General features: G+C 30.8%; 2 protein-coding genes across 2 annotated transcripts in view; both read right to left on the bottom strand.

Annotated features, from left to right (window-relative positions):
• The window catches only part of LOC132951180 (uncharacterized), a 143,095-nt gene extending 130,742 nt beyond the window's left edge, over positions 1–12,353 (bottom strand). Inside the window, exon 1 of the mRNA XM_061022940.1 lies at positions 12,110–12,353. The gene's annotated coding sequence lies outside the window, so the exon portion shown is untranslated. The remainder of the gene's footprint in view (positions 1–12,109) is intronic.
• On the bottom strand, positions 3,610–6,586 carry LOC132951001 (uncharacterized). Its single transcript, XM_061022657.1, has 2 exons — positions 4,376–6,586; positions 3,610–4,072 (listed from the first exon to the last, which is right to left on the bottom strand). Exons 1-2 carry the CDS (start codon positions 6,501–6,503, stop codon positions 3,930–3,932), a joined length of 2,271 nt encoding a protein of 756 aa, XP_060878640.1. The 5' UTR covers positions 6,504–6,586; the 3' UTR covers positions 3,610–3,929.
• Positions 12,354–12,952: the final 599 nt, after the last annotated feature.

The following is a 12,952-nucleotide window of genomic DNA, read 5'->3' as shown; positions in this document are numbered from 1 at the left end:
GGCATTTGGCAACTTCCGCAGTTATTAAATCATAACCAGGGGATTTCTTAAGGCTGTAGTTTTGAATTGCATTTTTGATATCATTGGGAGTAAAATATTTCGATGGAAGGGTAGGTGGAAGAGGGCTGTCAAGAAATCTGTTAACTAAAGCTGTGTGATGGGGAATTTGTATATCAGAATGTGGTGTGAAGATTTTTGCTAGGTGATTTTTCAACAATTCAGCTTTATCAGCGTCTGTAGTAGCTAATCCACCGGATGGATTTATTAGTGGAGTATTCGGGGCTTGATGTCGCAGGGACTTTTTTGTGGCTTGCCAGAGGCTACCGTCTTTCGATGACAAATTTGTAAGGTAGTTGGCTTGTGCTTGATTTTTGTGGCTCGAAAGAATTTTTTTTAGAGAGTTTGCCGGGTTGTTGAAATTACGCTTGAGGGATGGGAGGCGATATCGTTGGTATAGGGCCCTTGCTCTGCGTTTGTTAGCTATTAATATGCGAATATATTCAGGGATTGAAGGGGAGTGGTTAAAGTGTTGTCCGTGTGAAGTGCTAGCATCCCATGCTGCGGTTTGAATAACATTCGTGAAATTATTAATGGCATCATCAATTTCTTGGGTGGTTTTAAGACTAATTTTAAGGTTAATGTTTCGATCAACCAAGTCATGGAATTTTTGCTTATCAGTGGTCGAGTGGAAAAGCTTTGGTGGACAGGAACGAATTGGGGGAGCAGCACTAACAGTTAAAAGGACAGCGGAATGGTCCGAACTAGGTTCAAGCAGGTTACTAGTTGTATAGTAAATGTTGCTCGGTGTGTTGGAAACAAAAATGTCAAGTATATCGGGTTTTTTGCGAAGTGAGGTTGGCCAATAAGTTGGTCCAGGGGGAGCAAGAGCTTTGAAGCCTTTCTGAGTTATGAAATTGTGAAGTACATTACCTCTAGGGTTGTTTGCGCGGCAGCCCCAGCTGTGATGTTTGGCGTTATAATCGCCGCCTATTATAAAATTATGGCCAAGTGTGCTAAAGTAGTCAGCGTAATTTTGAAAGTTCATATTATGTCGGGGTGGAGAATATATTGCTGCTATTGTGGTCGGTATGTTGTTGAGGTATATTAATATGGCACAAGACTGTAAATTTGGTTGACAGAAGTTAGGAAGGGCTTGGTATACCAGGGAGGTTTTGATATAAATTGCAGCACCTCCATGGGCAGTATTATCTGGATGGTTGGTTTTTAGCAGATTATACCCAGCTATGGGAATATGGGAATATTTTGTGAAGTGCGTTTCAGATATTAGAGCAATATCAATACGTTTTTCTTGTAGTACTACCTGTAATTCATTTTGGTGATTTTTGAGGCCGTTAGCATTAAAAAGGAGAATTAGAAGTGAGTTACTTGTAGGAGATGACATGTTTTTTAATCTAGAAGTTTTGTGATTACTTTGGTTAGTAGGGCGATTAGAGGATTAATTAATTGTTTAAACTCGTCAATGAAGGTTGACATTATTTTGTTTATGTCTGGAGCAGGTGAAGGTACCGTATGATTGGTATGAGAATTGGAAGTAGCTTGGGCGTAGGTAGGAGTCGACTCTGAAGGGTGTGTTGTGGAGGCTTTCACTGTGTGGGTATCTTGTACATTGGTATTATTATAGCTAAACTTATTAGATAAGTGATTACTTGATTTTGGATTTTTTCTTCGTTGTAGATCTTTATAGATGGTGCAGCCTTTGTAATTGGAAGGATGATCGCCAGAGCAGAGAGCGCACTTGGGTGGGGCATCGCGGGTGTTCGGACAGTCTGATGATAAATGATGACCACCGCAGCGAACGCAACGAGCTGGATAGCCACAATAAGATTTAGTATGTCCGTATACTTGACAATTGGTGCATTGGCTAATAGTTTTAGGCTTGTAAGGTTCCTCCACCTTTATTTTTGTGTGGAGAAGAGACGTGAGTTGAAAGATGTCGTTGGATTGGCTGGTTGGTTCGAGGTCCACAAAGAACAGTGGTAGTGGATTTTTATTTACTTTGTGTAGGACGGCTGAGACCTGCCTGACTTCAAAGAGACGTTGTTCGAGCTCTGATTTGATTAACTCCGGCGGAGTAGTCGGATGAAGATTGCGAATGACAACACGAGTTGGTTTATCTTCTTTAAGCTGATAGGTATGAAATTCAGCTTTTTCTTCTCTTAAGAAGCGGACCAGCGTTCTGTATGAGTTTGGATTGGTTGTTATTATTTTGAGGCGGTCTGCCAGAGCTTTGCAGTGAAAATTGTCGACACCAATTATCTCAATGAGCTTAGTGCACAGATCAGTAAAAGTAACATGTAGTAGTCTTAAGAATATTGGTGGGGGTAAGGCGGTCTTAGGTTCAACGTTAAGGGTAGCCTCAGGTTTTGTATTATTATTATTAGTTGAATCAGTCATTGGGAGTGTTGACTCGTGATCATTTGGTGATAAAACTTCGTAACGATTTGCGGAAAAAAAAAACTTTTTATTTTTATTCACCGAAGTTTGTGGGGAGTTTTGTTCGGAAGAACTAGAATGATTACGTTTACCATCCTTTGTTGATTGGACCATAGTCCAATTCGTCGGATTGTCGTCTATGTTGTCGACGTTGTCTTCAAGATCATTAGTTGTGTTTAAATGTGTAGATTGTGTATTATTATTATTTTTACTTTTGTTTTTCTGTTTCAATAGCAGATTAGGAGGCCGCGACATATTATCTTGAGACTAAAGGTCGTCGTGCACGTTGGAGCGATACGCGATGAATGTTCTTGAATTAACGGTAATTGATTGGTTTTAAACGCACAATTTTTATTTTAACATTTTGAAAACGAAGCGCATTGAGCGCACTTGCACTTTTATAAGTTATATATTATTATAAACTAGGCGATTTTGAATTTTTTGGTAGTAAACTTGTCGAATTCGAACGCGAAATGATAACGGGATCGCAAAAATTATAGGAGCGTACAACATACGTGTGTACCGGGCAAGGTGCAAATCGCAACTGATATTAAACATTGAAGAATATTTTAATATTTATTATTATAATTATTATTTGAACTAAGAATATTAAAATATAGGCGCGTTTAATAACATTAAAAACGTTAAAAAAAAATATTTTGTATTTAACTTTAACCCTGGGGGCTGGGACCAATTATTTTCGGTGAACAAAATTATGACGGGGGCCAATAATTTGTCCTCAGACAGAATTTTTTTGTGAGGACCGATTGTCTTAAATCCATATTTCCAATATCGAATAGATAGGTATATAATATTAGTATAGACGTATTATAGAAGGTACCTATATTATTAATAAATAAATAAATATTAGGTATAATAAATTATTGCTGTACTATACAACTATGTAGTTTGTCATATTTACGTCATTCTTACCAGTGAAATCGGCCGTGAAGCAATATTGTAGTTAAGGCGGGTCTTAGTGGCTATTATTTAAGGGGAACAATTTAGGCAATTTCTTATCTTGTCGTCGCCGCCCGTAATCTTTGTGTTAGTCGTAAATGATTATTAGTGTGAGTGCGGTACTATATATGTACCACCACCTTCCGCCCTATCATACAGGTAGTACTGATACTGCGGGCGTATTTGCGAGTTGGGTCCGCGGTCGCTATCGCGTCTTTATCGTAAAACCATTGTGGGGATTTTAATGTTTTTATAATTACAATATTTACCGATAATAATTTATATTAGGGTTAATTATGATTTATGACTGTACTTGCCACTTGGATTTAGTTTTAATACATTACAATAATATAATATATAGTATAAGAAATAGGAATAGGTAGTATTTAAACATTTTAAAATTTTTTACATTTAATATAATTTATTTTTTATCAAATACTTAATAATACATAATAATATTGAAGTCGTTATTTTAATTAAATATATTACATTATAACTACGAAAAAAGCTAAAAATTAATCTCTAATGGGTAAACCACGATTAAAACGGGAATCTAATATTTCATGTAACAAATGGTCATGGTAAAATGAAATCAACTGTTGCTGCATTCGTAGTTCGAAAAAAACGTCATCTCGTACAATCTTTTGGTACAACATACCTGAAAACGTAAATGAGAACGATATATGAAATATTTAGTGAATCAAGTAATATTGTAAAATGTATGTGTATAACACTGGATCCTCGTCAAAATGTGGCGGCAATAATGTAAGAATTATGTTGTAAATTGTAAATAAAAAATGAATAACTACTGAAGCTGTACATTTTTCACGTAGTTATTAGCTTATTTAGAATACTTAGTACAAAATATTATTTTACTTGGTATCGCAAGTTATTCCACGATATTTTTACCATGACATTTTGACAGGATACCTATAAAACTATATAAGTATAATTTACGTACCTTTGGATGACCACACGACGAAATAACAGTAAGCTCTTTGTGTTATGTGTAGTTGTCCTTGTATTTGATAATAGTAATTATCATTTGTTTTTAAATTTAATTTTCCATCGATGACTGTCGCAAATTTCAATTTTCCATTTTGGATAGCATCTTCAGGTGTGAGATCTTTAATAGTGTATGGACATTTAATTTCTATGATACCATCGTCTTCGATTAGCCCGTCAGGACTTGCAGCCAAAAAATGATATGTTTTATCAACAAATAAACCAGCCGGTTTAATTTTTAAGTTGATCACTTTTTCGAAGGAAATTCTTGCTATAGGTTCATTTTCGATGCCATAGTTTGTCGATAAATTACCGGAAAATGTATTATATAATATACTTTTAACAGTATTTTTCCTTGACGTTGTTAATCGTAGTTTACAAACCTTTCCAAAATTTGAGGCTGTCAGTCGTATACTTCTCTCTACTTTCCATAGTTCGCTTTCAGACTGATTTTTCGTTGACTCTTCTAATGTTTTAATTTCTTCATTAGTCTTTGATACACGCTCTAAAAATTTTATTTTTTTAATATTAAATTCTTTTGGATCCATATCCAATATTTGAGGTTCTTCTTGAATACATCCATAGTCTCGGTCTGGGCCATTATAAACTTTTTTAGTAGACTTGGAATTTCCAAATAGTTGTCGTCTTTTTAATTTATTTTTATTTTTGTTCGAACGTTGTTCTATAAAACGTTTAGTAAATACACCTGGACTTGCCTTTGTAATTTTTTTGTGTAGTACACTTATATGCGACGGACCTGCATTTAAGGACGTTAGAGCAATATGACATCGTGTTTGGTAAGACCCTTTTAAAGAAAAATTAATACGCTTTCCACCTACGTATTTGGCGACTACACTATTATAATTTTCGACACAGTTATTATTAACATTGTGAATTAAACTTGAAGAATGGTGTGCTAATAAATTTCTTGCAGCTAAAATGTCATTCCAAAGACCGGATTTTTCTAAATCGGGCACTAAATTATATTCACCGTCTTTTAGGCCATCACAAAAATACTGATCACAATGTGTATGGTATCCAAATACATGATAAGGTCCATTCAAAATATCCGACTTAAGTAGTTTTACTTTTTCTGTAGCATTTATTTTCATATTACTACGAAACTTTATGGCTTCAGTAACAGCATATCGAAGACGGAGTACATTATTTTTTAAAAAAGTTCTTTGAACACCTGGAACAATATTCCCATTTGTACACTTGCGTCGACTAGCTGTTTCACGTAGTCTGTTTATATAGTTCCTAAGCAAATGATTTGTACACTCTATTTTCTTTATATTCAAATCCGGTCCATATGGTTTAGTTAAACTCAAGTTCTTCATCACACTACTATCACCGTCTCCGATTAACTTATCATAAATAAGGTTATGCATTGGAATACTCTCTTTGAATCCTTCAACTATTATACTTGATTCCATAGAAGTAGAGGTACTATCCCAATTCTTATAACACACGTGAGATCTGGTTGGTTCATTTTGTTGGGAAGCTCGATGACAAATAATGCAATATTTATTTTTAACGCCAACAAATAAACATTTTTTTGTATTCCATCCAAATATGGAAGCGACACCAGATAAAGCATTATAATTGCTTTTATATGATCTTTTTGACCATGCCCCATCTGCAATCACGGTTATCAAGGGACGTCCTTGTTCATCTACGTCTCCGTTTTCAATTGCAATTTTTGATTCCTCTTGTCCCGCTTTTATCATCTCATCCAAACTTACACTAAATATACTTTGACTAACTTGTTCGTGAATATTTTGATAAGTAGGAAGTGACATGCAATACATATCAAGTATACCACAGAACTCTTCCAATTGGGAATATCCTTGTCCCGTGTTTAATATGGCAGATGTAACTGCTGTATTTATACTGAAACCTTTTCGTTCAGGATCTTCTGAATAAATATTTTCTATCGTACCACATATTTTACATTTAAAAACAAATGTGCTAAAAAATCCATTTTTTTTTTCTTTTATAATTTTTAAGTCAGAAAATGTACAGTCAAACGTATTGTGTCGAATACTTTGAATTGCCTTGAATAAAAATGCTATATCAACCATCCTTCTGCCTTGTAATATATATCTAATAAAAAAAAATATGGGTAAAAAAGCTTGAAAATTGAATAAAAACCTCCTAATATATTGTTACAATGATATTTGAAAAATATTTAAAATCCATAGTCACAATTTTTTTATAAGCATATAAATTCAAATATTGACAAAATACGTAAAAATGACAAAAATTTGCAAATTATTTTGCGCTGTTTACGGACAATTTCATATTTCAATATTTTTAGTTTTTTTTTTCTATAAATATCAATAAAATTTTATTTAATGGGCCGAAAATCTTGAAAATTTAATACAAGGCTCCTGATATATTGTTACAATAGTAGTTGAAAAATATTAAAATACATAGGCAAATTTTTGTTTTACAAGCATTTAAACTTAAATTTTTGACTAAATTTTTTTTTTTTTATTTTTTATCTAGAAACTGTACAATCTGTACATAAAAAAAAAAAGTACAATAAGCATAAGTGATGGTTATTTTTTAGTTATAATTTATGATCTTGAATATCTTGAGCGAAGAACCAACCAGCGAAGGCACTTCGGCTTGACTAAATTTAAAACTATTTTTTAGTTAAAAATGTATAAAATGTTCAACTTTTATAGCTAAGGATCGAAAATTGAAAAGAAGGTTCCACGTAAATAGGTTATAATATATAAATTACTTAATTCACAAAGAAACCAATTTATAAAAACTTAACACATTGCACCTATAATGTATATTGTAGTTATACTAATAAAAACATTAATCACTTACTCTTCTGCGTTTATTTTATGTCTGTCTGATACTACTAATCTGTATGTGGATTGAAATATGTTATTATTTATAGTATGCGTCATTGTGGCATCATTTGTATTTCTTTTAAAAAATAATAGAAAATTAAAAATTAATAATTATAATAGAACAATAAAATAGAAATTACCTGCTATCAGACAAATCAATGTTTTCATCATTATTTTCATTTGAATTATTAGAATGATCCAAAATCTATTACAAAAATCAAAGAATAATAATCAGTGACGAATTTACCATTAGGCATTGTAGGAAGCTACCTAGGGCGGAAAATTTATTATAACACTTATTTTTTACAGCGTATGGCCTATTTTAAAATATGTTGAAAATTGTAAATAAATGTAAATATATAAATGCCTATGCAAAATAATGGTAAAAAAATCTGCCTCTAGTTATTTATATCTATAACATTACAAGGTATTATTTTAATTTATTATACAAAATAAACACATAGATACCTGAATATCGTTGTTCTCTAAGGTTTTAGTAATTTTGGAATGCAGATTTTTCAAATTATGCCTTGATTTTTTCCGTGGCGCAGATAATTTTGCACGAGTTTTTTTACTGAATCGCCAATCACTCATTTTTATAAATGTATTATTATTTGCAAATGCATAAAATGAACACAAACGTTAAATGTAGTGAAACACGACGTCACTAAATACAAACTAGTGGTAACAACTTACTATTTTCATTGATTATAAATATTATAGTATTATTATTAGTAGTACCTATTATTATTACTACTAAAGTATTTTAATCAATGGTATTATTAATAATATAATAAGTAAAATATATCAATTTAATTTCGAAGAAATTCAAACTCGATAACAATAGATTTTATATCGCCCGGCTGTGGGCACACGGTTCAATAGCACACGTACGCGCATGCACAAGTCAACGTAATCACACTCGATTTTTGCACACTCGCAACAGTGAAAATGCTAATAATAATAAGCTGGCGAAAAATACACATACTTCTAATAGTCTAATTTCAATTTTGAAAAATTATTTGAATTCGTCAGCCTCTTTTCTATGATTTGTAGGAAACCGATTTTGAATATTTTGGATAATTTACATATATAACGGTTCCAAATGACTGCTTGATTTCTCAAATTTAACTTGCACTTTTAAGTGCTAACAAGACAAAAAGATGAAAAAGTTTTTCCTACAGATCATAGAAAAGAGGCTAACGAATTCAAATAAGTATTCAAAATTAAAATTTGACTACTAGAAGTATGTGTATTTTTCGCCAGCTTATTGGTCTAAATGAATGAAAAATCCAATCGTTTAGAGCAGCCTTAATAGATAATCGTTTTATTAGCTCTCTTATTATAATTTTTGGATCTAGGACAAAATTTGTACCCGGAGTTCCGAACTACACACTATAGTACAGCAATTATACATTTTTACCTAATACTTTTTTATTTATTAATAATAATATACCTACTATACGGCTATAATACTACTACCATTGACTATAGTATTTATAATAATCAATGCTACTATCTATTATAGTATTATAGTTGTGTTATACCAACCTATTCGACATTGGCATTATGCCATAATGATAATTGTGATTATTTTTTTACGGTAACGATAGATATTACAACGGATATACAGTGTAAGTTTTTTTTTCTATCAGCGTTTCAATAATTATATTATACTTTTTATAATTTTTTAGATTCTGAGCGAAGCGATGAATGTATTGATTCTACAATGATGTGTGTTTTTTTTTTTATTTTTTTTTATTTTTTTATTTTTTTTTTATTTTTGTGTCTGTCATCACCTTTTAGGACAGTAAAAGTGCTTGGATTTTCTTCAATAGTAACTTTTCTGATAGGAAAGTGAATCTAGTTGGTACTTTGGGGGGTCAAAAGTAAAAATTTCCCAGTAGTTTTCACAAGCGACGTGAAAAACAAAAGAAAAATTAAGGAAAAACGGGAATTTTTACGCAAAATCTGTTTTCGAGAAAATCGATTTTGGTTTTTGGTGTAACTCTAAAACAAATGACCGTAGGGACATGCAATTTTGACTGAATGTTTATATTAGCATTTTCTATGCACCATAAAATTTACAAAATATTTTGACTCTTTTTGAGCTGTTTACGGCCATTGTCAGTTTTCAATTTTTTTAGTTTTTTTTTCTATAAATATCAATAAAATTTTATCTGTTGAGTAAAAAAGCTTGAAAATTTAATAGAAGGCTCCCAGGTTATTGTTTCAAAGGCAGATGAAAAAAATTAAAAATCCTTAGTCACAGTTTTTAATTATAAGCATTTAAAGTTCAAATTTTGACAAAATACGGAAAAATCACGAAAATTAGCAAATTATTTTGATGAGAATTCATAAAAATTTTTCTTTTTAAATCTAAGATTTGAAAATGTAATATAAGATTACTCATAAGTTTGTCTACCTTTATCAAAAAAAAAAATGTCTAGAAGAAACTTAAATTAAATTTTTATGAGCGTCTGAAATTTATATTTTTACAACATTTGATATTTACTCGATTTCTCATGTAACAATTTTCTTATTTTATTGTAATTAAAAAACGAATGACTGTAGATACTTGAAAATTTCACTGAATGTTTATATTAGCATTTTCTATACACCATAAAATGTTGAAAATATTTTGACTCTTTTTGAGCTGTTTACGGCCATTGTCAGTTTTCAATTTTTTTAGTTTTTTTTTCTATAAATATCAATAAAATTTTATCTGTTGAGTAAAAAAGCTTGAAAATTTAATAGAGGCTCCCAGGTTATTGTTTCAAAGGCAGATGAAAAAAATTAAAAATTCTTAGTCACAGTTTTTAATTATAAGCATTTAAAGTTCAAATTTTGACAAAATACGGAAAAATCACGAAAAATAGCAAATTATTTTGATGAGAATTCATAAAAATTTTTCTTTTTAAATCTAAGATTTGAAAATGTAATATAAGATTACTCATAAGTTTGTCTACCTTTATCAAAAAAAAAAATGTCTAGAAGAAACTTAAATTAAATTTTTATGAGCGTCTGAAATTTATATTTTTACAACATTTGATATTTACTTGATTTCTCATGTAACAATTTTCTTATTTTATTGTAATTAAAAAACAAATTACCGTAGGGACATGAAATTTTGACTGAATGTTTATATTAGCATTTTCTATGCACCATAAAATTTACAAAATATTTTGACTCTTTTTGAGCTGTTTACGGCCATTGTCAGTTTTCAATTTTTTTAGTTTTTTTTTCTATAAATATCAATAAAATTTTATCTGTTGAGTAAAAAAGCTTGAAAATTTAATAGAAGGCTCCCAGGTTATTGTTTCAAAGGCAGATGAAAAAAATTAAAAATCCTTAGTCACAGTTTTTAATTATAAGCATTTAAAGTTCAAATTTTGACAAAATACGGAAAAATCACGAAAATTAGCAAATTATTTTGATGAGAATTCATAAAAATTTTTCTTTTTAAATCTAAGATTTGAAAATGTAATATAAGATTACTCATAAGTTTGTCTACCTTTATCAAAAAAAAAAATGTCTAGAAGAAACTTAAATTAAATTTTTATGAGCGTCTGAAATTTATATTTTTACAACATTTGATATTTACTCGATTTCTCATGTAACAATTTTCTTATTTTATTGTAATTAAAAAACGAATGACTGTAGATACTTGAAAATTTCACTGAATGTTTATATTAGCATTTTCTATACACCATAAAATGTTGAAAATATTTTGACTCTTTTTGAGCTGTTTACGGACATTGTCAGTATTCAATTTTTTTAGTTTTTTTTCTATAAATATCAATAAATTTTTATTTGTTGGGTAAAAAAGCGTGAAAATTTAATATAATGCTCCTGATATATCGTTCTAATAGCAGTTGAAAAATATTAAAAATACATAGGCACAATTTTTTTTTATAAACATTTAAAGTTCAAATTTTGACAACATTTATCAAATTTATAATTTATTAATTATTTTGTAGTTAAAAATTTATAAATTTATAAATTTTTAACTTTTATGGCTAAGGATTGAAAATTTAAAACAAGGCTCCACGTAAATAGGTTATATATAAATTACTTTATTCACAATCATCAAATATACTTGGTAAAATCATAGGCTGACCGTTTTCGCTCAGAATCGTTTTTCTTATACAATGATATTATATCATTGAATTCAAATTTAATACCATCCATTACAGTGACCCACTTGTAACCTACCGTACAGCAGAGCGACATCCACTTATCCACCTTTTTTAAACTTACCTATTCAATATTATCCAAGTTAAAGCCCCCCCCCCCAAATCCCAAACGCTATTTGCTGACGGCGACTATTTCCCCATAGCATAACTTTGATTTTACAAACTCGTATATTATAGGTGTACTATAGCTATCGATAACATAACATTATAATATACTCGTTATAAATATTGTTATGTAAAAAATAAAAATAAACGAACTGTGATGCGATGATCATCCACAATAACACTTCATGTTGAATGTTGATAATATAATATTGTATGATATTCTATTACTTATACTTTAAAAATCGACATAAAACGATGAAACGCGTTACAACTTAGGTACAATGTATTTTACCTGCAAGGGCCAAGGTTTTACTTTGACTCTACAAGATCATATTTTATTCATTTAGGTGACACTGTACCTACACATGTTTTAATGTACCTACAATAAATTCTAAATAACTCCAATAACGGTCGTTAATTCAAATTAAGTGCATACACAATATGTATAACTATACACCTAGATGGGTATCCATATTCAATAGTGACATGTAAATAATAAATATATATTATGTGACATACCTATGACGTGCGTCTTATCTTGCACCGTCCTCGGCTATATTAATCCCCGGTCGGCGAGATCCCTTACTTATATCGTCTGACCGAGACTCGTAAATAATAAACATACATAAGTACAATTGTAGGTACAAAACTCATTTCGTCAGAATTTCGTTGCTATACTATAACACGCACTCACGGACCAAACGCGAAAACTATTTGATCGAGAATCGAACGGCACGACGGACGTGGGGAAAAACCATGAGGGCAACTCTGTTTTCGTAAGGACCAATGGCCTATAATGGAAAACATCGCATTCACCCGCTCTCGAGTGTAACGTATTACACTATATATATATGGGTATATATGTATACATATATATATATATATATATATACACTATATATATAAGGGTCCGGACGGTCCGGTGCAAGAACTGGGTATCTCCACTTTTAGAAATTTCTCAGGGCGACCATTTGAAAATTCATTATCTCATTTACAACTGGCATAGAAAATAATTAACGATATTTCATGATAACTCCGAAAATAATAATCGGATTTATATTATGGTTGTTGTACCTGGTTGTAACTATTTCGTCCATGAATACGATTTCATGGAAAAGTCACATTCGAAAAAAAGTGGAGATACCCAGTACTTGTACCGGACCGGAATCTAAAATTTAATAAATAAAATATAAAAATAAATATATACATTATTTATTTATTATATTGTCTTACCTATACGGTCATTTATTATCCAGTCCTCGAAAGTATTTATGTTGTAAATGTTCTAATTTCAATTATCTTTTTTTCACTCATTCAGTCGCGGGATCCCGTATGGACCCCGGTTTAAAAAAAATATTTGCC

The sequence above is a fragment of the Metopolophium dirhodum genome, chromosome 8, assembly GCF_019925205.1.
Source record: "Metopolophium dirhodum isolate CAU chromosome 8, ASM1992520v1, whole genome shotgun sequence".
NCBI classification, from domain to species: domain Eukaryota; kingdom Metazoa; phylum Arthropoda; class Insecta; order Hemiptera; family Aphididae; genus Metopolophium; species Metopolophium dirhodum.
The sequence above is the reverse complement of the archived record's forward strand: the minus strand, read 5'-3'. Positions and strand labels throughout refer to the sequence as shown.